This window comes from Gallinula chloropus, assembly GCF_964237585.1.
Source record: "Gallinula chloropus genome assembly, chromosome: 27".
NCBI classification, from domain to species: Eukaryota; Metazoa; Chordata; class Aves; order Gruiformes; family Rallidae; genus Gallinula; species Gallinula chloropus.
In genome coordinates, this window is record NC_140112.1 from 4,410,067 (window position 1) to 4,436,947 (window position 26,881).

The 26,881-nt window shown below is 52.8% G+C and overlaps 1 protein-coding gene across 1 annotated transcript in view; it reads left to right on the forward strand.

Annotated features, from left to right (window-relative positions):
- Positions 1–26,881, forward strand: part of PLXNA2 (plexin A2) — a gene marked incomplete at its 3' end in the record, with an annotated part of 157,022 nt that overhangs the window by 88,280 nt on the left and 41,861 nt on the right. Inside the window, exons 5-12 of the mRNA XM_084275874.1 lie at positions 6,609–6,709; positions 11,341–11,464; positions 12,057–12,210; positions 13,355–13,451; positions 15,481–15,595; positions 23,924–24,124; positions 25,955–26,051; positions 26,348–26,541. Of these exons, the coding sequence (XP_084132000.1) occupies positions 6,609–6,709; positions 11,341–11,464; positions 12,057–12,210; positions 13,355–13,451; positions 15,481–15,595; positions 23,924–24,124; positions 25,955–26,051; positions 26,348–26,541 (1,083 nt within the window). The remainder of the gene's footprint in view (positions 1–6,608; positions 6,710–11,340; positions 11,465–12,056; positions 12,211–13,354; positions 13,452–15,480; positions 15,596–23,923; positions 24,125–25,954; positions 26,052–26,347; positions 26,542–26,881) is intronic.

The window sequence follows — 26,881 nt, forward strand, 5'->3', positions numbered from 1 at the left end:
TGTCCCCAGTGAGCCGGATGCTCTGCCAAGGACTGGGCAGGAGCAGTGGGATAGGTGTGAGGCTGCACCTCTGTGCTCGGGTTTGACTTCATTATTCAATCCATATCTGTTGCTGGGTTTGCAGATCCTGGGAGCCCATGTAAATACTTCAGCCAGTGGTTTTGTTTCTATGCTGGAGATAAAAGCATTGCTTCTTGGTCTTGTACGTGCACCAGGCCCATTCTCCAGTTAGCAGGGGAGACAATGTGGCTGGTGGAGGTGGCTGTGTGTCCCCTGCCCCTCACTTCCCAGCTACAGGAGAGCAGATACTGCCAACCTTTCCCTGTGCCCCCTCCTGCACGAGGCTGCTCTGCAGCGAGCAAGCAGCATCATCTCCCTGCAAGCACAGAGGAGATGCTGCTGGGTTGAACAGCCTGAGAAGATGGAGAAGGGTGGTGGGCGGCCCCTTTCTCCTGCCCCAGGTTTACGGGACATTGTGCTGCTCCTGGGAGTGGGGGTGGGATCTCTGCTGGACACAGTCTCACTGGGATGTTTCCTACTGATGCAATGGTTAACCCGAGCCATGGGGAAGCATCAGTCTGGGTACTGCAGCACAGTTCTGCTCTGAGCCCGAGTCCTGCGGCTCCTGCTGGGTTGGCTGGAGGAAACTGGCTCGCTGGTTTTCCAGCCTGATTAAGCCTTACTCTGGGGAATTTTCTGTTTGTTCGCTCCTTCTTGCTTCCCAGAAGAAGGGTGCCCTTCATTTCATCCCCTCCTTCAGGAGCCTAGCTGGGTGCCAAGGAGGCAGGTACGCCCTGGGAGGGGCTGGGTGCTGCTAACAAAGCTTTCTGCTCTCCTGCCCTCAAAAGCAGCTTGTCCTCCTGGGATGCTAATGAGGTTCTTATAGCAGTAAAGCCAAATGCATTGAAAAGGTTGCTTGGATCAGAGTATAAGGGACTTTCTCCACATGCATCTGCAGCGCTGTAATTAAATAATCCCTTTGTAGTCATGGAAACATTGTCTCTGTGTCCTCTCCCACTAGCTGCTTTTCTGCCAAAAGTTATGGGTGTTGATTTGGTTCTGACAGCCCTTCGGTAGCTCTGATAATCCTTCCTCTGCTGAGCGGCGTGGGAGAGGAGAGCCAGGTCCTCTGAAAGCTGCTGTACCTCTCCGGAGAACTCCCCCTCACCTGCCCCTCGCCTGGGTGCGTGTCTTCATCTGTCACTGGCGTAGTCCCTGACAGCAGATGCTCCTGCCTTCGGGGCTCTGCAGCGGGTGCTCCTCATCGCTTTTCAGTTAAAACTCTTGTCCTTTGCCTCTCCCCCATGTCCCTGCTGCTGCCCCATGTGATGTGGTGGTCGCATCCTGCTCACTGCTGGCACCGCGGTCCCTGAGATCTCCCCCGGCTCGGCTCGAGTTGAGTCCCTTCCAGGTAGGACATTTCATGCAGCGTGGGGTGAATTGCACCCACAGGCCTTGCTTAGCAAAGCAACAAGTGCTGCCCAGCCCTGCACGCTGGTTTTTTTCCTTGGCAGGAACAGTATCACAAGATACCCACACATGGAGACACAGGGAGGAGAAACAGCTAGAAGAAGAGTCTGTCAAACTTTTCATGAGCCTCCAGGAAAGCTTCACTTTATCTTCCCCAGCTCCATCACCCTGACATGTAAATGTCTGGAACAGATGAGTCCTCCTTGCTCCTTCCCACCCCTGTACGTGTCTTCTGCAGCACCACAAAGTGGTGTTTTTTCATGAATGAAAGGGAGACTCAAACCCTCATTGGAAAGTTCATCAACTGTGAGCTCCTGCTCGCTGAGCGATAGGTGGCTTTAATGGCATTGAACTAGTTGGCATCTCTCCTACAGCTCTCCAAAGTCATTACAAATAGATTTTCTGTTTGAAACCCAGCACCCCGAGGGGTGTGCAGGCAGTGTGCCATGGTGATGGGCTGCACCAGGGACTGGCTCCAGCCAGGGAGGTCAGAGGCCAGGGCTGGGAGCAGGCATAAGCTACAGAAACTGTGCTTTGTTTGTTTATGTATTTATTTATTTGGAAGGGGATTCTCACAGTTCTTTTCTCTGGGGGCTAGCAGGGTTTGAGTTCATGGGGTTTGGAGAGTCAGTATTGATTTTTATTACTTTTTTTTCCTTTTTTTTTTTTTTTGGCTGATGCTCTGGGTCAGGCAGTCAAGGAAAGCAGTAATGAGCCTTTATTGTTTAATTATTGAGAAGCAGCTTCATGAATAGGGAACTGAAAAACTCAGCAGCAGAACTTTGTCACAGATAGAAGGAAGAGAGGGAGCAGTCACGCTGGAGGGAGGAGGGCTGTGCCCTCAGAAGCAAGGACGTTCCCCAGGAGTGTTGTTTTCTTGGCTGTGGTCCTTCATGCAGATGCTCCTCAGCTCTGCTGAATCGCTTTATCGCTTTGCCTTCACTGTGCCCATGCTGATGTGGAGTGCCCGTCGCCTCCTCTTACCCCTGAAATGCCGTGCTGCCTGCTTCAGGGGGGTCCGAATCATGGGGGGGCTCCGGGAGCTGCTGGGGATCAGCAGGATTTGAGGCTGCATTTGGAAAACTCATGTGTGCCTCTGCTTGGCTGGGGGACCTCTTGCCTCGTGGTTGTGGTAGCTGGAGCAGAAATCTCAAGGCATCTAAAGCCAGCATCTGCTTTTGAAAGATCAGGCTTTGCTGGGAGGGCTGCTAGTGCTCCAGGATGGGGGCTGGAGCTGGGAGCTCTGCTCCCTGGGTGCTGCAGGACCTCCTGCTCCTTCTCCTGCGCTGCCGATGAGTTCATCACTTCAGGCAACAGCTTTCTCGGGGTTTAGTCTGGGGTGGAGAATACACTCCTGAAGTGGTGATAGACCTTCTGAGATGTTTGCCAGGAGCATTCCTCTGACCTATCTTCTCTAATGTAAACAAGGGGAAGTATTTGCATTTAAAAACTAAATACTGCAGACCGAAGCCCTTTCCAAACAAACCATCCTGCTGCGCACAGCCGGGATGAGCAAATAGACCGGGGCTGTGACAGATGGGGGCACACATAGCTGCGAGGTGCTGGTGCCAGGGCTGGGGTGTCACGGGTGGCTGTGGCCATCAGTGGGGCTGGGCAGCCAGGACCCAGCGGCGGCTGCGATTTGGGGTTACTGAGGGGGTGCCTGTTCCTGCACTGCCCTGAAGCTTCGTTCCCCCTTCGCTGTGGAGCTGTGCTGGCGCGGGCAGCGCTGGGGTGAGGGCAGGGACTCGCATGGAGGGGTTTGCCTGTGAGCCCAGGCAGGATTCACAGGATTTTAGGAGTGGGAAGGGACCTCCATAGATCGTCAAGTCCAGCCCCATTCCCATCCTCGGGAAGGTCGGTGTGCTGCCGTGATGCTTGACGGCTGGGGGATGCAGGCGGCTGTGCTAGGGACAGTGATGGTCTCTGCTGTACCAGGGGATGTCGGCAGTCCCTCAGTTGTCTTCCCTTGTATATTCCCTTTTGGTTTCCTTTTCAGTCCTTTTCCATCTCATTATCTTACCATTTCCTTCCTATTCAGCATCTTCTTGCCTTCACCCTCTCTTATCTCTCCTGATGACTGAAGCTCTTGGACTTGAGAGCCCACTGACCCCATCCCAATTCATGTTGGTTTTCCTTCCACCTGCAGACACCAGTATTCCTTGTCCTCTGTTTTCTCCCCAGCCAGCCATTCTCACACACAAGTACTTCGGTCTCATAATGATAGTTAGAGTGGCAGAAAACAGTTTAAAGGCATCTAAAGCCAAGAAAGTGTTTCCAGCCTTCCATCAGGAAGAGAAAGGGCATCTGAGCTCTGTTTCTCTACTGTCTCTGACAGAAATACAGCTTTCACTCTTCTTGTTCATGATACATGGAATAACATGGATACAGCCTGTTCTTAACAGTATTTCTCCTGTTTTTCCATTAAAATGAAACATGTTCTTTAGAGGGTTGGAATATTTTTGCTATCTGGGTTGTGGATGGCAGGGAAGGTGGATTAATGTGTCCGTATGGTGAGAGATGGGCAAATACTGCAAAACCCCCTCCCCCCCGCAACCTTTGTCCTGCATGCAAATATTTAAGTGCCTGCTGTTCATAGTTGTTTTGAACTTCTTCATTTAAACACTGACTTGGGTACTGGAGTGACGCAGGTTTTCTGGCATGAATTTTTATGAAGGGTGAATTTTAAAGCCATGGGCACAAGGACTGGGGGAAAGCAGGTGGTTTATTCTCCCACACAACTCTTCAACCTTTCTCCAGCCATGGACCACAGGGTGCATCTAGAGCAGGGCTTGACCCTGAGACCCCCATCAGGGCTCTGCTGCCTTGCTGCTGGGCTTGGTCAGACCAGGTGCCCCAGCACCTGCCCTGCGTTTTGTTGGCATTCCAGAGGAAGGGATCAACCCTTTGGGATCACAACCTGTCACTCTAGGAATTGTTCGAAATTTCTGAGTCATTTTTAAAGAATTAACCATGTGCAGAAGCCAAAGCTGCTGAGCAGAGAAAGAACCCAAACGCCTAACAAAATCATCTGTAACGAACTGTTATTCATATAATTCAAATCCTCCGTTATTTATAGAGTGCTGGGAGAGCATTCAGCTCCTCACAAACATGAAATAAGCCCTGAGCTGCATATAAATCACAGGGACAGATCCTGTCATGCTTCACACTGTGGGTAAGAGGTGGGTGAGCCACAATGCTTGATGATTCCAGGGCAGCCCTGGCCACCTGGGTGGTGAAAGCCACCCCAAAAGCACGGCTTCATGTACTGGGCAGGTTTTAGGGGAAATCCAGTCACTTCCCTCACAGCCAGGGTCTCCCATGGGAGCTGATGGAGCCACCGTAGCTCCACGGACTGCTTGTTTGCTTTAAAAAACATAGGTTTGCTCCCAGGCTTCCATCAGGAGCAGGGTGATGTCAGCATCTCTGGTCTGCACTGGGAGATTTCAGATTGTCGCTGGTGATGGAGTGGGCTGGGCATGGGAGCACAGCATGTGCCTCCCAAGCCCAGGATTTGCCACCCTGGGGGGGTCTGTGCCTGCTGCCAGGCTGGTGGGCTTGCTCCCACCCCACCCTGATGTCTGAGAAGTGAGAGGGAGGAAGCAAAGCAGGTAAAATCGTGTCACTTGTGGTCACCCGGGGCGCAGGACCCTGAGAGCGCACCCTGGGTGCCTTTAACAGCCCAAAATCAAACCCAAACCCTTCCCAAACACCTCTGTGCTATCCCATCACCCTACGTTTCTTCTCTCCTGGCTGTGATGGCTGTAAAGAGCTTCAGCAATGAACACACACCCTGGCTCTGCCTCTTGCTTGCTATCCCAGGGCTGCTTTGCTTTTAGCACTCCCCAGGCTGAGCTTGTGCCCATCCCATGGGCTTCATCGAAATGGGGGGGGGGGGTAGGGAGAGGGAGGAACACCCCACCAAAACTCAGTGCCGCACATCCATGAGCAATTTTTGTTTGAGGAAAAGCTGTCAAGTAGGGCTGAGGACCCAAGAAGAACGGCATCCCTATTGGTGTGGTGTTTAGAGAGGAACTGGGTTCTCACTGTGTCAACAGCACTTGGCGTGAAAGTGGCCGTTGTTTGGCAAGACACTGCTCCTTTCACCCCACACCCCCCAGCTGCTGGGAGCCGGGTGCTGTTTTGACGGACAGAGCGAGTGCAACGCCGACAGTTGGTTTCATTTCCAGCCAGTTGCAGGCATCGCTCCCGGGGCCGGAGCGGGGCGGCTGGTGCTGCTGGGTGGCCGTGCTGGGGGCACCAGTAATTATTTGTGGTGTTTGGTAGTAGAAATGTTAATACAGGGAAGAGGGACTGGCAGTGACTGGGGCTGGAGCAGGAGCATGGTGCTGCAGTGGTGGCACAGGAGGTGGCAAGGGATGAGTAGGAAACGTGGGAGTGGGATTTCTTCACTGGGGTCAAGTGATGACCCCGTGGTTAAAGCTTGGTGTCGTTTTGGAGCCTTTGGGGTTTTCAGCACTGATAAAGGGGTCGGGACTGTGGTGTACCTCAGCATCACGGGGGGACCTTTCACATGTGCCATAAGTGTGTGGGGGGGTTGCAACGATGCTATGGGTTGGTGTCCTCTTGTCCCCTCCCTTGTGCTCTGTCATCTCTTCCGTGGGAGACCTGGGCTGCTCCTGAGGTGGCCCAGTCCATGCTAGTGCTGGAAGGGCTCTGGGTTGCTGCAGAGGAGCAATTCATGCAGTCCCCATGTCAGCTGCCTAAGCTGTCAACCTGCAGAATCCCAGTGAATGTTACTCCCTGCAGCTCCCCCCCATGACAAGGGTAAGATCGCAAACTGTAAATCAGGGAGGAGAGGACACAGCTTCCGTCCTGGGAGCATCTCTGGGCAAGGAGTTCGAGGTGGGCTCTGGTACCAGAGAGTGGCCAGGCTCTGGCTCTGCTGTGCCTGCGATTCATGGCTGCACCTAAGGGATGGAGTGATGTCATGATGTGGTCCCCAGTATTTCCTGTTCTTGGCTGATTTCTGTGCAGGTGTTGGAACAAATTCACCTGGGTTTGGGAATAGCTGTTGCGTTACTCAACTCATATCATCGAAGTGGGACTTGGAGCTGCTCTTGTCTCATTTTCCCAGCGTGGGGACTACTGAGCCCCTGTGTTTGCTTCCTTTGCAGGTGTCCCGGGTGCCCGTGGAGTCCTGTGAGCAGTACACGACCTGCGGGGAGTGCCTGAGCTCGGGTGACCCCCACTGCGGCTGGTGCACGCTCCACCACATGTAAGTCCAGCCTCTGTCAGAGCTGCTGCTGGTGACAATGAAAGCGGCTTCCAAAGCCACCGTGTGACCTTTGCAAAAGGCAAACTGGGTTTTGAAGTTCCTTAAATCCATTCTCCTCTTCCCTGGGCACTTCCTGCCTTGGATGTGCCACTGAAAATCCCAGAGGTAAAGGAAAACAGATCCCCTTGTTAGGAGTGACAGGCTGCATGCAGCACAGAGCGGGTGCCATGAGCACCCAGGAAAGCAGAACATAAACTAGTTGGGATGGAAGCCTCATGTTTCATGCACTGGTGCTTGCCCAGGCTCCAGTTAACCAGGAATATTTAAAGGCAATAGTAGATTTAAGTCCCTTGCATTCACAGAGGTTACAGCACAGAGCACCAAGCCCTGTTAAATGCATCGGGAAGAGGGATTTTGTGCTCCAGCATCCCGATGGGGCTGAGCCGGCAGCGCAGGGCTGGGAGCTGGCAGCTTCCTCACGGGTATCAACAGGCACAAAGGGCCAAGGGTGGTTTGTTTTTGTTCAGGGGAGCTCCAGGAAACACTCTCTGCATTCAGGAGGTGTCTGTGTCCTTCCTTTCTCTCCCCTGCACCATCACTTCCTAAGGCGGAAGGGGGACCACCAGGCAAAGGCAGCTCGGGGGAGGAGGGGGAAGCCTCGAGGAGGCTGGAGGAGAGGAATAGAAATCCCTCCGGCTGGGTGCCAGCTCGCAGAGCAGCCCCGTTAAATGCATGGAAATGGGGCGGAGGCAGAGTTCAGGGACCCAGAGCGAAGCTTGGCCACATGCCTGAGCAGCAGGTGCTGGAGAGGGAGCGTGGGACGGCAGGCTCCTCCGCAAATCCGGCCTGGATTCCGACCTGTGGGCTTTTTGGGGTGCAGGCTGGCTCCCCGCTGCTTGCCTGGTTCGTAGAGTCGTTGCTGTGCTTGGGGAGATGCAGGAGAACCACTGCAGGCCCTGAGCATCCCGTGGGGTCCCCACAGGCAGGGGGCTGGGGCAGAGCAGCCCCCCCAGCAGGATGACATCACAGGGGACACACAGGTGCCCTGGGCATTTTTAATTTTTTTATTTCTTTTTTTTTTTTAGCTTTTTTCATTTCAGACAAGCCTGTCCAGCCCTGCAGCCAAGCCACCATATGTGCTGTTGTGTCCAAAAGTCTTTGCTGTCAGAGCAGCTCTACCAGAAAGAAGTGATTCCCATCCCTTTGCCCCTTCCCTTGAGAAAGCCATCCCTGTGTGCCCTTCCAGTGGCTGGGACAAAAGCCACCACAGCCTTTGGATAGTGAAGGGACAAGGAAGGAGGAAGGGGATGTGCATCTGGCCTGAGGTGCAGTCTGTAGGTACTCCCAGGAGCCAGCCATAGGGACCTGAGAGCACCGACTCACCCAGGACGGTGCCTTTCAGTGCCTGGGCTGTGGAGCTGGAGGGGGTGGCTGCCTTACGTGCCTGTGGGTGTTTGGCATTGCTCCTCTGCAGCAGCTTGAGCATCACAGAGTGCTTTCCTAATGCTAATGAACCGAATCTTCATAAACCACCTGGGAAGCAGGTAAAGGTTGTTATCTTCATTTTGCAGAGAGAAAACCCTCAATGTCAAGAGGAGAGAAGGGTGTCATTTCCTCTGCCCTTTTGGCCGTGACATTTCGGCATTAACCTATTCCCAGCAAGGGTTTCTTCCCTGATGGTATTTCTCAACCCTCCCTTCAAGCATCTGCACTTTCCTGGCCTGCTTGGAGCAATGATCATTTTTTTTAGCTTTTGTCTTAAGCTGTAAATAATTGAGTTTATCTTGCTGTTCTTGAAGCCTCTGTCATATTTGTTTGGAAGCCCCAAGTGCCGGAGTGTTTGTATTTAATTTGTCATGTCTCTCTCCTCTATTTCTTACTTGTCCCTCCTGCCAGATGGACCAGCTGCTCCTCTGCTCTGTGGAAGGGTTGTGGGTCAGGGTGTGATGCTCGTGCTGCGGTTTCTGAGGGCTGGTAGAAAGGGTGAGGGGCAGGAGAGGAGATGTGTTTGTCCTTGAAAGGGCAAGAGAGTGGCTGGCTGCCGGAGCGAGCGTGGATACTGTAAACAGCAGCACTGAGTCTCGGTTGGGGGTTGGAATCCTGGTGTTTCTCCCCACTGCAGGCCAGCCTGAGCGGCAGCTCCTCTATGGGCACTTGGCATCTACATCTGTGGCTGCCAGAGAGCGTGGACACATGGGTCCTGAGCTGTCAGGGAGCCAGGAAAAAAAAGTAATCAGGGTTTTAAATGATGTACTGGATGTCTGAACAGATACGGGTGTGAGGGGGATGGATGGACCACTGCCCGTTCCAGGTGACATTGGGCAGGGTGTCCAGCCTCAGCTGGAGAGGAATAGTAAAGGGAAAATAAAAGGACCTGAGTTGTCCTGGGATGAAGCTTTCATTGTCAGTGTTACACAGAGCTTTCCTTGGGTGCTGTTGTGTATTACTGTCTCTTGGAGGCCAGAGTCAGGGCTCAGGGCAGCTGCACAGCGGGATGCTGGCAGACATGGGCTCATACCTACAATTTATGGGTGGTGATAGTAGTGAAGCTCATGAATGAACTGCCAGTGAGAAGAAAATGGGTGAGCTGTGGAAGCAGGGGCTGGTCACACTGCAGTGCAGGCTGATGGAGGTAGCTCTGGCCATGAACCTGACCCCAGGAGGCAGCAGGCTGCGGGCTGAGTGCAGGCACCCAAGCACACCAGTACCTCCTGCCCTCAATCCCAGGCACAGGACGTGTGACCAAGGGCTGGAAACCAGCAGGAGAGGTGCTCATCCTCTTGCAAAGCTCCTCTGCTCACCCACGGTCCCTGGAGCAGCAGTGCAATGGCTGAGCCATGTCACCTGGCCAGGGGGTTGCTCCCAGTAAGAGTTTGTCCTCTCAGTGGGAGAGAAGGATCTTCTGCTCCTCCCCTCCAGCAAACATCACTCTTTGGGAGCACGAGGAGGCCTCGAAGAGATTGTTAAAGAGTCTCTTCAGCCCAGTGGGATTTGAAACCTGCAAGACTTCCATATGCTGCTCTCTGCAAGTGTATTATTGTCTACGGACCTATTTATCTCTGTTAGGGCTGTTGCCATAAATAGTATGATAAAAAAGAGCCATTCCAGTGAGTCAATGAGATAAAGGCTCCAGTCAAGAGCTCACTTTAAAGCTATCTTACAGATTCACTTAAACCTCAATAACTCTTCCTTTGGCAGCATTCATATTTACCTCCATTATACTCCAAAAAAAGAGGGAAAAAAGCCCAGAGAGGGTGCAGAGAACAGGGGGAGTGTTTGCTGGGCATCACATGGGTGGCCTGGGAAGGAAAAGTGTCAGCTCTGCTTTTCTTAATCGAAAGCAAACAGCCTCTCAGGGAGGATGCACATCCCGTTTCAGTGTGGGGAGCTCTGGCTTTGCCGGGTGCCTGTCAGGTGGGAGCTGGATGCTCACAGGGGAACCTCAGGCTCTGGTGGGCAGGAGGCGTTTCGGCTGGTGTGTGTGTGTGTCCAAGGCTGGCCGAGCCCCTCCACGGGGAACCAGGGAAACAAGCAGTTTGACAGCAGCACCTTGTTAATTCGAGTAACATATATGCTCAGGTAACTGTCAGGAACGTGCTGGTGGCGTGTGGGGCTGGTGACAGCATCTCCATCCCCTGACCTTTGCGCCACCGCTTGAAATCGGGTCCAAGATCGGCAGTGAGTGAAAGCTGGCAGAGTTTGCTGATGCCTTATTAAGGCTCTTAACACCAAAAGGCCAATGTGTCATCTGTGCCTGGGGATGGGGCTTGGAAGAAAAAGGTTTTTCCCAAGTGACATACAAGAGAAAATCACCGAGGGATGGCAGTGCCACGCTGCAGTCACTGATACCTGGCTCGAAACGCTGACGATGCTTCCATGGTTTCCTTGTGGGCACTCCTCTACCTGCTGGAAGCGACTGAATCTCACTGGGCTCCAAAGATGCCTGCAGTGGAAACCAGGAACACCAGTTGCCCTGAGGCACATGGTGTGCCAGGAGCACTCCTAGTCGCTTCATTGTGCTTGGAGACTGGTGTTCCTGATGGTGGAACTGGGACATCTGGAGGTAGAGGGGTAAAAACTGGCCAAGGCACAGCTGGCAGTACCGGGAAGTCCCGTTCCCAGCCCTGTCCCACTCCTCAGCTCCAGGAGGTTAATCAACTATGTGGGTTTGTTTTAATTAGAAAGGAGGAGTCCTCTTGGTACTGAGCTTTAGTGCTTCATGGTTAATTCCTGTGCAGATGATGAAGTTATGGCTTGTGGGGTCCCTGCCGAGCAGCGGCAGGGTGCCTGGCTCACCCTGCACCCACAGCTCCCACTGGAACATGGGGCTTTGAAGCTCTGGAATGTGTCCCAGTGCAGGCAGGACCAGGAATTACTCCTGAGATACTTGTGGTTTATCTTTCCTCTGATCACAGAGTATTTTTTCAGTGCCCTTTGGTCTGGAGTCTGTGCCTAATACCTGGTCCGGGTGCAGAGCATCACCCCTGGACCTGCCACTATTTCCCCCTTCCCCTGCCTGAGGAGGCTCTGCCCTCCTCTTTAACTCACCCCTGCTCGGCTGGAGCACCTTGTGCTGTTTGACATCTTCCCCGGGTGCTTTGTGCTCGCTGATGTGTGCTCCTGTGTGGCAGGTGCTCCCCGAGGGACAGCTGCGAGCGAGCGGAGGAGCCGTACCGATTTGCAGGCAGCATCAGCCAGTGCATGAGCATCACCGTGCAGCCCAGCAGCATCTCTGTCTCCGAGCACAGCCTCCCGGTAAGTGCCAGTGGGGATGGGATAGACCTGTTGGTGAGAGGCATTTCCAGCGGGTTTCAGGTTCATAGTCCATTCTCCAGCCTTTCTCCCTGCCCGTCGGCACAACTGTTTTCCCATGAAGTCAGGCTTGTGGAGGGACTGGTGAGGGAAGGGGCCATCCCAGCCGAGGAGAAGGGGGTGGGGATGGCAGAAACAAATTCCCCTTCCCCGTGGGCCTCAGCTCACATTTCTCTTGGTCCGGTTTCATTAGCTGTTGAAAGGAAAGGCTTTGTTTCCCAAACAGCTCATCTGTGAGCTCTGCTGAGGCCCGGCTCTCTGAAGCATCCCAGCTGTTGCTCTCCGAGCCCCCCAGCACCCCACGGCAGCTGCCCTTGCTGCAGCCCCTTCCCACTCCCCGACAGGGCCGGCTGGCCTCACCTGCCTGCTGAAATGGGGGCTGCAGGGAGGCTGCTCACCCCTCCGGGCAATTGGAGGGGGCAGTTTTGAACTAGAAAGCATCAGGTAATGGAAATAGGAAGGAAACTGGGGCAGCTCTGCCTGCTGATGGGTTGGTGCCTGTGTTTTGTCTCCCCTCTGCCCTCCCTGGCCTCAGCTCAGCTTGCTGGTGAGTGATGCTCCGGACCTGACGGCTGGGGTCACCTGCCTCTTCGGGAACCTGACGGAGGTGGAAGGGCAGGTTTCGGGCAGCCGGGTTTTGTGTGTGTCACCAGCAGCGAAAGACGTTCCCTCCATACCTGTGGATCAGGGTAAGTAACCAGTTCTGGGCAGTAACATGACATCTGTGCCACCAGAAAGTGCAGCCTTGGTTTGGGAGGATCTGCTGGATGGAGCAGACCCTTTGGGGGAATCCCTGCTCCTGTCAAAGCCCAACAAACCCAGGGAGCTAAATATGCTTCGTCCCTAAGAAATGTACCCAATGCTGGGAAAGACCAGCTGGGAGCAGGCAGCACCCCATGTTTTCCTGGTCCTTACACCATCCCCACGCTGCCAGACCGCTCCCTGGGAGAGGACCGGAGCCATCTGTGCCCCCCGCGGTGGCTCATGAGTGGGGCAGGGGCTCGCAGCCTCACCACACCAGTGGATCTGGAAAGCAGGAACCCTCCCCTGGGCCTGGCTCAGCACCCACGAGTAGGTGGAGGCAGTTTCTATTTTTTGGTCCTGATCTTTAGGTTGTTTCTTCATTAATGTCACTGCTGTCATATTTTCTCTTCCCATAACCAAAATGCTACTTGCTTAAAACTCGTTTTCTCCTTGGCCTCCTTCCAGGTGTCAACTGTACTTCCCTGCTGATGTCTTTGTGTTTCTAAGGCATTATATGGAGCCCAAGACTCGGAGAATGCTGGGGGCCGGGAGCCGCCGTGGTAGCGGGGCTGGCAGAGGCTTACCCACAGCAATCTGCCCTTAATGAACCCGGTGCTGAGGCTCCTAAAGAGCTTTGCTAACACCCCTGCTTCCAGCATTGTCTCCTATTCTGGTCTATCCTCAGAGTAGACTGAATCAGGTTTTATCCTGGAGACAGGATGCTCTGGGGACTGGGATAAGACACCACGCGACCCAAGGCAGCGCTTAGACCCTGCATCTCCAATGTATCTTCCACCAAAGCTGATTTGGTTGGGAAGCATTGCTGGAGACAGCCAGCCCAGCACCCCAGGGTGCTTGAGGGCAGGGTTCATCGGGGGGTTGCTCAGCCCCCAGCTTGGGGAACTGCTGCAGACCCACTGCGATGCCTGGGGAAGCAGGGAGATGAAGGCAACCTGGCTTCCACCTTCTACCCCAGAAGCAGATGGCTCAGCACGCTGGCAGGCGGGGAGCGGTTGCCCCCACGTCTGCTGTTGCTTCCTTCGTTAACTGGTGGTGGTGGGACTGACAGGCTCTGGTTTGTGTCCCCAGACTGGTTCGGCGTGGTGCTGCAGCTGAAGTCGCGGGAGACGGGGAGGACGTTTGTCAGCACGGAGTTCAAGTTCTACAACTGCAGTGCCCACCAGCTGTGAGTGCTCCCTCCATGTCCCCAAAACAGGGCAAGACACCAGCTGAAAGGAGGAAAGGGCTGGGAAATGGATGCTGGGCTCTGGGCACAGCTGGGGGGGTTCGCATGCTGCTTGGTCCAGCCAGCAGACTCACGCTGTAGAAGGGGAGCCCACCGGGTCTGGACATCCCTGAGCTCCCCTGGGTGTGTGTGAAGCATCTCTGCCTTGTGAGATGCAGGCGGAGTGAGCCTGAAAAAACCTCAACCTGCTGGTGCCCCCAAGCTGCCTGATCCCGCAACTGTGAACTCGCCTGGATCTTCGGAGGCAGCTGGTGATGGCAGAGCAGAGGGTCAGGAGAGGTGGCCTTGTGGGGAGGTGGGCTTGTGGGCAGCCAGAGGAGGCAGAGCCTTTCCCCACTGCACTGAGCAGGAGAGCAGGGTGCTGGCTGCTCCAGTGATGCTCCATGGGGTGACAGGACAGCACGGCTGCCAGAGGAGAAGCGATGGCAGGGACTGACCTGGGTGTGTCCAGCCCTGGGGTCTGAGCACAGTGGCTATATTTTAGATGGGGTGAGCGAGAGCGCTGGTGGCAGCAGCTCCCTGCAGCCTGCCTGTCCCCAGAGTCGGGCAGAGCAGCCCTGAGAGCCCAGTACAGCAGCCCAGGCAGGGTGGGATGCTCCACAGAGGGCTGGGAAGGCACAGTGATGCTGAGCATCCTGGAATTGTATCCCCCATGGGCACAACTGCTGCTAAAAGGCAGCATGCAGCCGTCTGGCCTCACAAACATGTTTATGGCTTCCTCCCTGGGAACACAGCAAGCCCCAAAGCACCAAAGGAACATGGGCAGGACCTGCCAGGAGTTGGGTAGCAAAAGGCAGGTCTGCCCTGTGGGGCTGGGCGGCATCTGCAGCGGCAGGTTCAGCTGCCAGCTCTGCTCCAGGAGTGGGATTTATTGCTGGAGCTGGCTGGTAGGAGTCAAGAAGTGCCAGCACAGGGTCACTCCCAACTTTTCTGCACTGGATTTGAAGCTTCAAGCCTGGGGCCTTCCCTGCTGTGCTTGGAAGAGACTTGCCTGTGCTGCTGGGCTTGGCTGGCCTGCAGTTTTTCTAGGCAGGCATTCAGGGGTTTTAAATTCAGCTTTGAGCCATAGCACAGAGTGGAGGTAGCCGAGTGAAAGGAGCCCTGTGAGCTGTGCTGTCCCCACACTGCCCCTCACGGTGGTCTGTATCCATTATCCCGGTAATCCCTGCCTCCTGTCCTGCTGCCCCTTGTATGCACCTCTGTCCTCTCGTCCTGGTCCCTCAGTCAGGCTGTTCTGCACCAGCCTCTCCTCCAGCTGAAAGCACTTCCAGCACTTCTCCTGCATCCTGCTGGTTTTGAATTTGTGTGAAGGATGGTGTCACAGGGACCCCTGTTTTCTCTTGGGGGGCTGAGGAGGTGAAGATGCTTACTACAGGTATTAGCAGCTGTCATGGACTGTGCACTGAACCAGCAGCCAGTTTGTGTGGAGTAAAACCCACCCAGCCAGTTCACGGGCAGCTGGGCCACCCCGTGCCTGGGAGGGCTCTGCCTTCCCTCAAAAGCATTTCATAAACACTTAATGTCTTCCAACATGAGGCAAAAGTGCATGCTGGACTCCTTGCTCTCCAAGGCCAGGCAGGGCTGTTGCTGTTGACAGGGAGCATTCCTGACTTGTAAAACAGCTGATCTGATTTTTGCCAGGTTTGCCCTGTTTCCCACTTCGTAGAAACTAAAGCCCAGGTCTGGTGTCTGTGCGATGCTGGGCTTTATTTTATGCCAGTGCAATGATGTGCGATAAATCCCAGCTCGGATTTTATTACTGAGTGAGTTGTGAGGCTGCTTACAGACTGTCTGCCAAGCGTGTGTTTTCCCAAACCTCAGTGTTAGTTTTGTTGTATCAGAACATCCCTCTGAAGAAATGATCTTCCCACAAAGGATGCTGAGCTCAGCATCCCACCTGGGCCTGTCCATTAGGGCATCAACCTCCTGTCAGGACAACCTCCTCCCTAACTCCCCTCTCTCCCCCCAGGTGCCTGTCTTGTGTGAACAGCGCGTTCCGCTGCCACTGGTGCAAGTACCGGAACCTCTGCACCCACGACCCCACCACGTGCTCCTTTCAGGAGGGACGGATCAATGTCTCTGAGGTACTGGGCCAGTGGTTTGGCTCTTTTCTTCTTTACTTTTCTCTGGTGCAATTAGAGTAATCAAGGCTTTTGGAGGGGAGGATGGCTTTCCATGGATCAGGGCCTCTCTCTCAGCTGGCATCAGGAAGCGTGGATGCAGCTCAAAGGACCAAGACGCCAAAGCTGGTCCCGCTGTGACACATGGGTACGCTCAGGTTTGGTGACAACTGTAGCTGCTGTGGTGCTTTTCTTGAGGGGTCTGGAAGACTCCTCGAAGGCCAGCGTGTTTCAGCAGCTCTGCTTTCCAGACTCACAGAATTATAGGGGTTGGGAGGGACCTCCAGAGATCGAGTCCAGCCCCCCCGTCCAAAGCAGGTTCCCCAGGACAGGCCGTGCAGGTGACCTCACATTCCAGACGTGCAGGGATTTGCAGGGAGCAGTCAGATGCAGAGCTCTTGGTGGAACTTGTTCAGCAAGTTGTGTTGGCAGGTCTGAAACGTGTGGCAGGAGCTGGACTGTAAACTGATTAGCATGGGAATTATGGATGTGAACAGCTCCAGGCTTTGGGAAAGAGAATCCAGCACTGTGGACCTGGAGCCGTCTCTCGTAGTTAACAAAAGGTGTGGGGCTCCAGTCCAAAAAAGGCTTTTAACAGTTGGAAGGAGGATCTGTTCTGCTAGGTCTGTGTGTGTGCCAAGGTGGAGGGATCCAGGGAAGAAAGGAGGTTGTTAGCACAAATTCCCCATCTAAGGTTACCACCAACCCCTGGCCTGGGGTTTCTGCACCCAGCGTCCTGTTTGATTCCCTGGCTTCAGGTTCACCAAGTAGAGATACAGCCCCACCTCAGCAAGTAGTGGAGGCAGAGAAAAGCCAGGTCACAGAGTAAGACACTGAGCCATCAAGAAGCGACTGAAAGGGCCAGGTGGCTGCTAAACCAATAGTAAACTGAAAACGTGACTCATGGGTCGGTCTGGGTAAAGCGCTGCCAGGAGGCACATAGACACAAGGCAGGAAATGGGAGTGGGCTGCATGTGTAGATACCTCTGTGGGGATCCACCAAACCTATTTCAGTGGGGATCTGCTAAACCACGACAAGGAGCCAAGGGCTGGATGGTACCCAGGAGCGGGTGCTGTCTGCAAGGGACGGGGAGAGGGCTCACCCCCAGCCCCAAAGAGCTGTCCCGTGCGGCACAGGCAACAGGATGCCCAGGGAGAAGCATCCACCCTGGGGACAAAACAAAAGCTTTCTCAGTCCAGTTCAAAGTCAAGAGACTTCCTTTCAACGTAACAAGAGAAAGCAAAACTCTTTGCTTTCCCTTCTCTCCAGCGATGTGGGGCTCTTTCTCCTTGATGCTCAAAGCACCGCTGTCTTCCCAGGCTTTACAGTCGTAGTTCTCAGTTTTATAGGTCTTCAACCCCATGATCTCAGAAGCGTTTGACAAGTCCCTGGTAAAGTAGGACAATCCCATTATCTCCGTTTTTCTCCTGGGAACGCACAGGACTTGCCTGAGATCACACAGAGGGAGCGAGTGGAGGAGTTGGTATCTCTACCAGTTCCTGCTGGGATCACAGGGCTGTCGTGTCTCCAAAGAACTTCCTCTGTCATCTTCATCTTGCAGAGGTGGTTTCTTACCAGGAGATGCTGTGTGATACCTAACACCTTCCTGGTGATTGCTGATAAGGGCTGATGATAGCAATACAGATGCTCCGCTGTTCCTCATGACTTCTCCAGAGCTCAGAACTGAGCAAAGCCAGTCCCAAAAAACTAATTTGTTTGCTTCTTTAAGGCAAATAAATTGCCCCTTGTGTCCACAGTGCAGTGCCAAGGCCTTTGTTACGGGCACTTTACCCCAGCTAGCACAAGACACGGGATAAATCCCTCACAAAGAGTTTGCTCTCATAAACCACTTCAGATCACAACCTTCTCATTGTGTCATTATTAGCCAACTGCTTGTGCTTACCACCTCTGCTCCCTTCCAGAGAGCCCGTTGTGTTTGGAGCTGGTGATAGCCATGGAGGCACACGCTGCCCTACTTTGGGTCCCATGTGCCTCTTCTCACATAAGATTTGCACGTGTGTTCACACGGGGATGGAAATCTTCTCGTGCCTTCATATTTCATTTAAGAGAAAATATCTTGAATATTCCCTTTTACTCCTGGCCCATCAAAATTTGTGCCCCAGTGGGATTCAATGAGTAACAAACTCCTTTTGATGCTCCTAGAAGTCGTCTGTCTTGAGAAGGGAAAAGAGCTCGAAGCCTCAGCCACTTGGCAAGGTGGTGGGGGAAAGCAAGTCCTTCTTCGAGAGCTCTGCACTTGCTCCTTGCAGCCTTCTGGTTGTATTGACCAAGCTAAATGCTGCCTTCTTCCCCTGCTTTCCATGAAAATACTACCCAGAGAACAAGCTTTTTCTACCTCTCTGCCCACTGTCAGATGACTTTTCTTAGTCTTTTTGTAGCCTGAGGCATCCTTTGTCCACAGAAGGTGTCTGCTCCAACACTGAGCGATCCAAAGAGCAGTGGGAAGGCAAAGGTCTGGGGCTGGCTGGTACCTACCAGAGCAGGGCTTCTCCAAGAAGAGGCCCCATGGGGGCTGTCTCACTCTACAGAGCTTCAGATCAGGCCTGTGATAACATTTTAACGTGGTGGAGGTGGTGGGGTTTGTGTGTGTGTGAGGCTATACGACTTCTCCCTCTAAATGTGTAAATCATGCAGATGAAGAGGAATATAGATGCATAAATATATCCTTAACCCCCATCCCAGTGGCAAGCTAGAACCAAATAAATCCTATTAGTCTCCCAGAATGTGGGATCCCGTCCTGCTTTGATGTCCACTCCGTGCAGATAATGCCATTTCCACGTGTGAGGTGCTGAATCAGGGGATGGAGCATTTCAGATTCTGGGAGTTTAGTGCAGAAGCCAGATTTCAGCTCTGGTCTGATGCCTTTAAATTCTCATTGCTTTTAGAGCGAGATCTTTGCCCCTGGCCGTGCCCTTGGATGCTGAGTGCTACTTGATGCGCCTTGAAGGAAATAAAACACAATCAAACCTTCCTCATATGTGTCCTTACAATCCCTGCTGTTGAATACCTGAATGGGAGCTGTGATGTGCAGGAGATCACTCAGAGGAGCATCTGAGTCCGCCCAAGTCAGCAAATGACTCTGTGGGTCACCTCACTTCTGGGAAGATGGGTTTGTTTGAATAAGAACCAGCAGTAACACAAAGCCTGCTTGCAGCAAGGTTAACTCCTGTGAATTTGAGATCGGTTCAAGCTTGTTGGCAACACTTTTTTCATGTGGATTTGTGATGTGTTGGGTGTTTGGAGGGGGAAGGAGCCGTGTGGGAAAATGCTCCGCAGGGCTGCAGGGGACAGGAGGGTGCAGGGAGCTGGAGGGAGATGTTCCCTCCTGGGAACCACTCCTGCCCTCACCTCTGCTACAAAACAGCTTCTTTATGGGTGAGAGATCGGCTCTCCAGCCGTCCATGGTTTGCATGGCTGTAAATGTCACAGCACTTCGTAAACTAGTGGGGAAGACCTGGGTTACAGCACGGAGCTCAGGACCAAAGGGCTCTGGGTAAGACTTTACCAGTGAGAAAGGGCTCGCTTCAGTTGCCTTTCTTTTCATGTTTGGTTTCTAAGATCTGCTCTCTGGTAGCATAAATGAAGACTAATGTGTTTCCATGAGTGACGGGGACCGTAATCCGTATCATTGGGAGCACAGCTGTGAGCCAGGGGTTTACATTCACGTGCCACATTCATTTATGTTTGTAACTTTAAAATGTGCCTAGCAAGTCAGCATTTGTAGAGGGTGGGTTTTTTTTTCAGATGAAAAGTACAAAACCCTTGTATTTTCTTCTGTTTGGATTAAATCCCATGGTTAAAAGAAACACCTGCCATTTCTAGGCACTTTCTTCCAAATAAGAACAAGATTTGACCTACTAAAACTGCTCTGTTAAACACAAACAATAACCAGGGGTGCTCTGTTCTGCTCCTGAGACAGGCACGTCGCAGGGTCTTTAAGGCATTTATAGACTTTGGAGTCTTTTGAGGCCAAAAAAGCGTTGGAGAAGCGTAAGGTGTCTCTGTAAATTGTGTGTGATGGTGCCTCATACGCAGAATATCCTCTGAGAGCCTGTGCCGCTCACCCAGCAGAGTCTCGTCTTCCTCCAGCAGATCTTCTGATTTGTGTTTATTCTGGTGTGCAGAAGTCAAGGAGGATAATGAGAGGGTGCAGCGTGTTTGTTTAGTGAGGGGAGGCAATAATGGCCTTTCTAACTCTCTGCAGGATTTACTTCTCATGAATTAAAAAACAAAGTAAACTGATTATGGTACAAATTGTATATTCCACTGGTCCAGTTCTCCTTTTAGTCTGTGTTTTCTGGATGCTCAGCTTCTCCTGGTGCTTAGACCTGAGCCCTACAAACCAGGGTTGATCTTGTTATTTACCACCTTGAAGGGACCTTTGCCACAGCCACGCAGAACCAATCCCAGCAGCACTGGTGCTGCCAACCACTTCCCAGGTCATCAGGAGATTCCTGTGAAGTGAGTGAGCATCGACAGAGGCATTGCTAGAGCTGGCACTATACCTCTCATGAAATAACTCATGGTAGGAGTAGCTTTTAGGCCAAAGAGGTGGCGAAGGGACGAAGGGAGCTGCCAGCACACCCCAGGGATGTGTGCAGGGATGCAGCTGTACATCACTGCAGCAGCAACTGGGAAACAAACTCCAACAAACAACAAAGGACCTGAAAGCTGAACCATGAGCCTGGATGGGAAGTGGCACAGAGGGAGAGTGGAGGGTCTCCAGCAGCACTACTGCAACGCGAGCAGCATCCGAGCAAGCCCTGCGCCCTCCACAAGCCCCTGCAGCTTCTGCAGCCTCACTCACTCATCTGATAAATTCAGCAGCAACTGCCAGCAGCGCTGCGGCTCCCCACGAGTGCCCTGGGCTGTTGGCAGCGTGGCATCTTCCTAGGATCCTCCGTACCCAAATGTGTGTCCCCTTATTACTGTGATCACTGTAGCTGTCAGCCAAGGCAGAGGGGCTGCCTTTCTCAGCGTTTCCCAGAGCAGCACAGGCTCACAGGCCTTTTTTTCACCAGAATCCCAACGTGACACCTTTCTCCTACTAAAACCGAAATTAAAACCCAATAATAATAAATTAAAAATTCTATTATCTCCTACTCATCCCTAATGATGGCAGAAGGGTTTTTGCTACCAGCATTTTCAGCACCACAGAGCAGATTTGAAAATGTGAGTCCTCTCCCATGTGTCTAAAGGAAGAAGCTTTTCTTTAAGAGTCATCTCACGAGTGGCAGTGCCCAGGAAGGATAATGGTCCATAACATATTCATTATTTTCAGGACTCTGCACTGAGGTTCTCCCACTGGCGATGTGGCTGGAGATTTTTTTGTTGTTGTTGTTTTCAATCATAACGTGATAAAAGACTCTGCAGCTCCAGGATGCCTTTCCTCCCCAGCACGGGCTTGCTGCGGAGCTGGGACCTCTCTGGTGTGAAGCCATTTGTCTCCTCGGCACGACATGGAGGTTAAATGCAAAACCTGAGCTGCAGCCAGACCTTGAGCAGAAGGTGGCATGGGTGTGCGGTGCATAGAGAGGAGGAAGGGATGTGTGTCAGCTTGGGATTTGGATGGAGAACACAGTCAACCTGAGGAGTTTGCTGGTGGGGTGGTGTAGGGGCTGAGCCAGGGGTTGGATCCACAGTACCAGGGTCTGTGGGAGCTGCAGAGCCAGGCTTCCCAGTGGCATTCCCTTCCAGCCTGTAAACCAGCTCTGCTGCAGAAAAGGGCTCTGCTGCAGAAAAAGGTCTTTCCATTTTCTTCCCTTCCCAGCACAGCCCACTTTCAGGCTGTTGAGTTTAAAAAATCACTCTTGGCTGTTAATCCGTGAAAGTCCCTGTTAGAAATAAAATAAAAAATATATAAGGAAAAGTGCCACTAAAAGGGTTTATGAGGCAGCAGTTTAAGCTACTGGCTTCTCCAAACCGGGGTAGCATCTGTTTCTCATTTACAACTTGCCTGAGCCAGTAGCAAAACAACATCCCATCGGTCTGGCTGCGAGCTGGAGAGGGAGCACGGCTTGGTGTGCTTCATGGCTGTTAGTGAGAGATGGGGATTTTCTCCCTGGATTCACAGTCCTAGTGGGAGCTGGGTGAGGTTGGCACTCATTGCATTGCCATCCTTGTGATTTACTTCAATTGCCAGGCAGGGTGGCAAGGGGTTTGGGATGCCAGTCTGGGATTTGGCAGAGGGAAGGGGGGTGTCAGTCCCTTTTTCCCTTAAACTTCTACTTTAGCTCAGGATTAACCGTTCAGCGTCAGGTACTTACAGGTGCTTAGGTACCTCCTTCCATTAGATCAAAGCAAATTAGAGCTAACTGGAATGTAAATGCTTCTGATGGTCAGAGCCTTTGTCTCTGCGTGTTGCGTATAAATCGAGGCAAAACTCCATCTCCCAGCGTGTTATGAAGAGATAATGTTGAGGATGTTGAGATCTTATGGGAGGGATGTCATGCAGTTACCAGGCACTGATAGCTCTTTGTTTTGCACTTCATCTCAGAGTATCCTTCAGACACTTAGTGTGTGCTCGTGGGGAGCTGGAGAGCTGCTCCTCTGCACAGTGATGTTTGCAGGGGGGGGGTTAGTTTGCATCCTGCATAGCAAGCCTTGAGCTACTGCAATATTAAACCTCACCATTAATTTACAATTGTGTTATTTTTGCCAGATAGTGGCAGGAGTGGAAACAAAACACATTTCTCTGTGCTTAATGTTTTAATGGCTGTGCTCAGTCTTCAGAATATATTGGTTTTGTTCTTTTCTTTGCTGCTTTATTGGAGTCACACTGATGTTTGAAATGTTTTCACAAGGGTTTTCAATGGAAAGTTTAATAGACTGCCTCTGCTGTTGTGCTGTTTCTGATGGAAAAGGCTTAGGGTGCTGCAGGGACTGCGTCCAGAACAGTTGGAGGCATAAGGTTCAGAAGCCCACAGGGTGCTGTGAAGAAGGTAGAGACCCGGTGCCTCAGGTCACAGGGACATCAGAGCTTTTTTGGCATCTTTTGGGTGGGTCTTCCTCCTCACCTAAGGGTCTCCCCAGTGAAACCAGTGGTAGGAGATCTGTGGATGTCGTTGCTCGGTGTTAATGTTGCTGTGTTCACTGGACAGAGGGATGTGTGGCTCTCCTGGGCACAGCCCAGCATCCTCCCCACTGGTAGAGGCTGAGGTGCAGTTGGACACAAATTAAATTAGGTTTTGTTTCACTCCTCCCTCCTCCAGGAGAGCTCCCTCCTCAGAGCCAAGGACAGACACTTTTTTAAAGCCCGAAGACCCTTACAAGTGCAGTTTGCTGGAGGAGGCTCTGGGTTTATTGAACGCGCTTGGTCCTTGGCTACAGCTCCTGAGAGGCAAGGCCAGTTTTGCAGGGTATACAGAATTTCAGGAGGTCCTGGGGAATCGGGATTAAGGTGCTTAATCCCACCTGTGAAAACCCCATCCCTACCATTCTGGGTAATTAATACAACCAACTCCTTCTGTCCTTGGATGTCCTCCTCTTCCCAGGAGGACAGAGCAGAGAAGAGCATTGCTTTAGAGGTAGAAAGTCCGGGTCCTAATGCCTTGGTCACCCAGGCAGCCCCAGCTGAGGGAGGAGCTGTGCCAGCAGCATCACAACGAGCTGCCTGGGCATTTCAGGAAGGCCAGAGGTGTCAGAGCACGGTAAGGGGTCAGAGCAGAAATTAATGTTGCCTTGGAAATTAGTGGCACACTGCCACAGTTGTGCTCAGATAAAGCAGGGAGGAATGGTGTCTGGTAGCAAAAGGGAAGCACGTCCCATGCTGATCAGTCTCACTCCAAAGCGGTGTGCAGCCGAGGGGTGTAAGGGCTGAAATGGGATTAGGAGGAGGCCCAGGGAGCGCAGCACATGGCTGGGAGCATCCCATCACCCTCCTGGAGCAGCGAGGCTCAGGCGGAGCTGGAGCAACTGATAACATGCTGCCAGGGCAAGAGCTTGTGTCTCAGCAGATAAAACCCACAGCAATTCAGAGCAGGGGGGACGCCTTCAATTTATTCCTCAAATGGTGGCATTCCTCCTTCTGCAGCTGCAGTGAGAACATCAGTGGCAGTGCCAGAGCAGGGGGGCTGTAATGGGGGGGGGCTTCTTTATTTCTGCACTTCACCTGCAGCTGCATGTGGGGACTGAGAGGTGGCTGGTCCTGTGTGCCAAGGATGTCCTGGGGCATCAGTCTCTGCCGTGGGAGCAGGCAGGCTGAGACCTGGCCAGACCTGCAGACACACGGTCACCACTGTAACCTCCCCATCCTTTTTATTGCCCCCCAGGACTGTCCCCAGCTCTTCCGCACTGAGGAGATTCTGATCCCCGTGGGAGAGGTGAAACCCATCACGCTGAAGGCAAGAAACCTGCCCCAGCCCCAGTCTGGGCAACGTGGGTACGAGTGTGTCCTCAGCATCCAGGGCGTGATCCACCGCGTGCCTGCCCTGCGCTTCAACAGCTCCAGCGTCCAGTGCCAGAACAGCTCGGTGAGGGACCGGGAGGGGAGTGGTGTGGCATAAAGCTGCCCAGAATGCTCTGAATAGCTGAGAAGGGGGGGGGGGGTGTGAGCTAAGCCAAGCCACGGGCAAGAGTGAAAAATCCTGGAGTTAAACTAATCCTGAATTCCTGGTGGGAACGTGCTGTGGGCATTGGAGGTGTTTCATTATACCTGCCTGGAGAAGATCCCTTATCTGGCAGTTCCCGGTCTGACTGTGGGAGGTCAGCGAGGAGAAGGGGGGGAGGAGGAGGAGGGAATGCACGAAGGTGTTAAGGCAGGCTAATTCACACGGGGGAGATAAGGCGAATCACAGACCCCTTATCAGGAGCTGTCGAACTCCAGGTCACGGTAGCTGGATGAATACAGTAATGCTGGTGTGGGGAAGGAGGGGGAGAGGAAAACTGCCAGGGGCGAGAGAGAGGGAAATGATCTGAGTGTTGAGCAGGCACTTGGATGGGGCTCAGCCCTGCCAGTGGACCTGTCAGGATTTTACCCTGGAATGAATGAAGTCATGGTGACAGGTGATGCCAAAACACGTGGGGCAAGCATGGGCTTCCCAAAGCCACCCACCACCTGTGTCTGGGTCTTGCTGTGGCACACTGCTTGGCAGGGAAGAACGTGGTCCTGCCTCCCTTTGCCTTGCCTTCGAAGAGGTCCGTGGGCAAGCAGGGCACATGTGGTTTGTTTTAGGCAGCAGAACAGGGTCTACTTAAATATTCAGCACAGATGGTCTTAAATTGTTAATGAAGTTTTGAATTTTTAAAAAATTCACTGGGTATTTATATATCACTGCCCAAGCCCTTGCAGCTTGGTGGATAATAAATGTGCTAATACCATACAGTATGTTCCTATCCAGAGCGATTTATAAACATCAGAGAAGCGCTTTTATGCCTGTTAGGTTAATCGGAAGAGGTGGGTAGAGGATGTGAGGGCAATTCTGTACCCCCAGCTCTGTCACTTGAACCAAGGATCTGGTTTTACACCAGCTTCCTAAATCCCAGGCAAGGTGAATCCATACATCCAAACATAGGTTAAAACCGTGCAGACATTGCATGGGGACAGCCAAAGCACTCTGCTTGGGTTTAACCTCTGATCCCTCCCTGCAAAGAGGGCGGCAGTGTTCGCTCACCCCTTTGAGTCTTCCCAGCAGCTCCTGATTGACTTTAAAGAGAGCAGCAGAATGAAGCCTCATCGGTGCTAATTGTGCTAATGGGAATTCCAGAATACACTGGGAATTCACCCAAAGCCTCCAGATTCTGCCACAGCCCCAGGATGTCCACAAGAAGCCAGTGAGCCTTTCAGGCCAGTGCTAGCCTAGGCTGGGCTGCAGCCAAAACTGAGAAGGGACCCCTCTGCACCTGTGGTTTTCCCCACCTGCTCCTTATTCCACCCACTAGAGCTGCACAGTGTGGCTTTTCAGCTCCCAGTCACACTAGGGTGCACGGTGACTGTATAAGAAGATAGCCTGAAGGCAGCGGTCCTTCCAGTCTGATTAACTGGAGGGGCTGTATTGATAAGCTAGAGACTGAGTGACAAGAGCAGCCACTGTGAGTGGAATAATTAATCTATTACCTCTCTCAAGGACTAGATCTCATTTAATTATCTCCTCCTGGTGAGGACAGGGAGTTAAAGCAGGATGGTGGAGATGAAGTGTGGAAGTGGTGGTTGTGGTGCAGACATCAGCATGTGTTTTATGAGCAGAGAATAATAATAACAATAATAATAATAGTGGTTTCCTTAAAAAAGAAGTGAAATCATCTTTTCCTGTGAGTGTCTGATACATCCTCACCAGCATTTCATTCTCTATCTTCCCCTGCAGTATCTCTATGATGGGATGGACATAAGCAACTTAGCAGTGGACTTTGCTGTGGTTTGGAATGGGAACTTTGTTATTGACAACCCAGAGGATCTGAAAGGTAACGTGTGCTTGAGCTGGCTTTCAGGTCACAGGATGGAGGGTGGTGATGGGTGCTGGGGTGTGAGCAGCCATGGCTGTGGGCAGAGACGTTGTGGTGCTGGTGTGGATCCTGCTTTGGGTGAGAGCAGCTCACTCTGATAGTGGTGCTCGCTAAACAACCAGACCCACGTGCGCAGGTCTGGTGGGTCAAAACCCAGTGTGTGCCTTTGCTGATGAGTCCAAGAACAGCTGTAATCTGTGTAAACACTGCAGCTCTTGACCTCACCCTGTGTGCTCACCCCCTCTTCCCCGCAGTGCACCTCTACAAGTGCGCAGCCCAGCGCGAGAGCTGCGGGCTCTGCCTGAAAGCCGACCCCAAGTTCGAGTGCGGCTGGTGCAGCGGCGAGGCCAAGTGCACGCTGCGCCCACACTGCAGCGCGTCCTCCGCCCAGCCCTGGCTCGACTGGTCCAGCAGGAACGTGAAGTGCTCCAACCCTCGCATCACTGAGGTAAGAGCATCTCCGGCCCCTTCTGCTTACTCCTTACAGAGGGGTTTTGTCTCTGGCTTCCTCTCATCTGGAAACCCACTGGTCGTCTGCCCAGTGCTAAAGAACAGGGAGTAAAATGCTCCACTGCTGTGCCAGGGTTTGCTGCCCACTGCCCCACCGTGCAGCTGGCGCTCACCAGCCATGCTACCAGCAGTGGGGTGACCACTATGGACTGTTGCAGGACTGCTAATTAAAACTAGGCAGCTAATTAGTCTAGAGTTGATGCCTCTGATGTTTCTGCTCACACCACTGAGGGATGCAAAATGTCTCCCAGGAGCTTTTTTAACCAGTAAAACTGCAC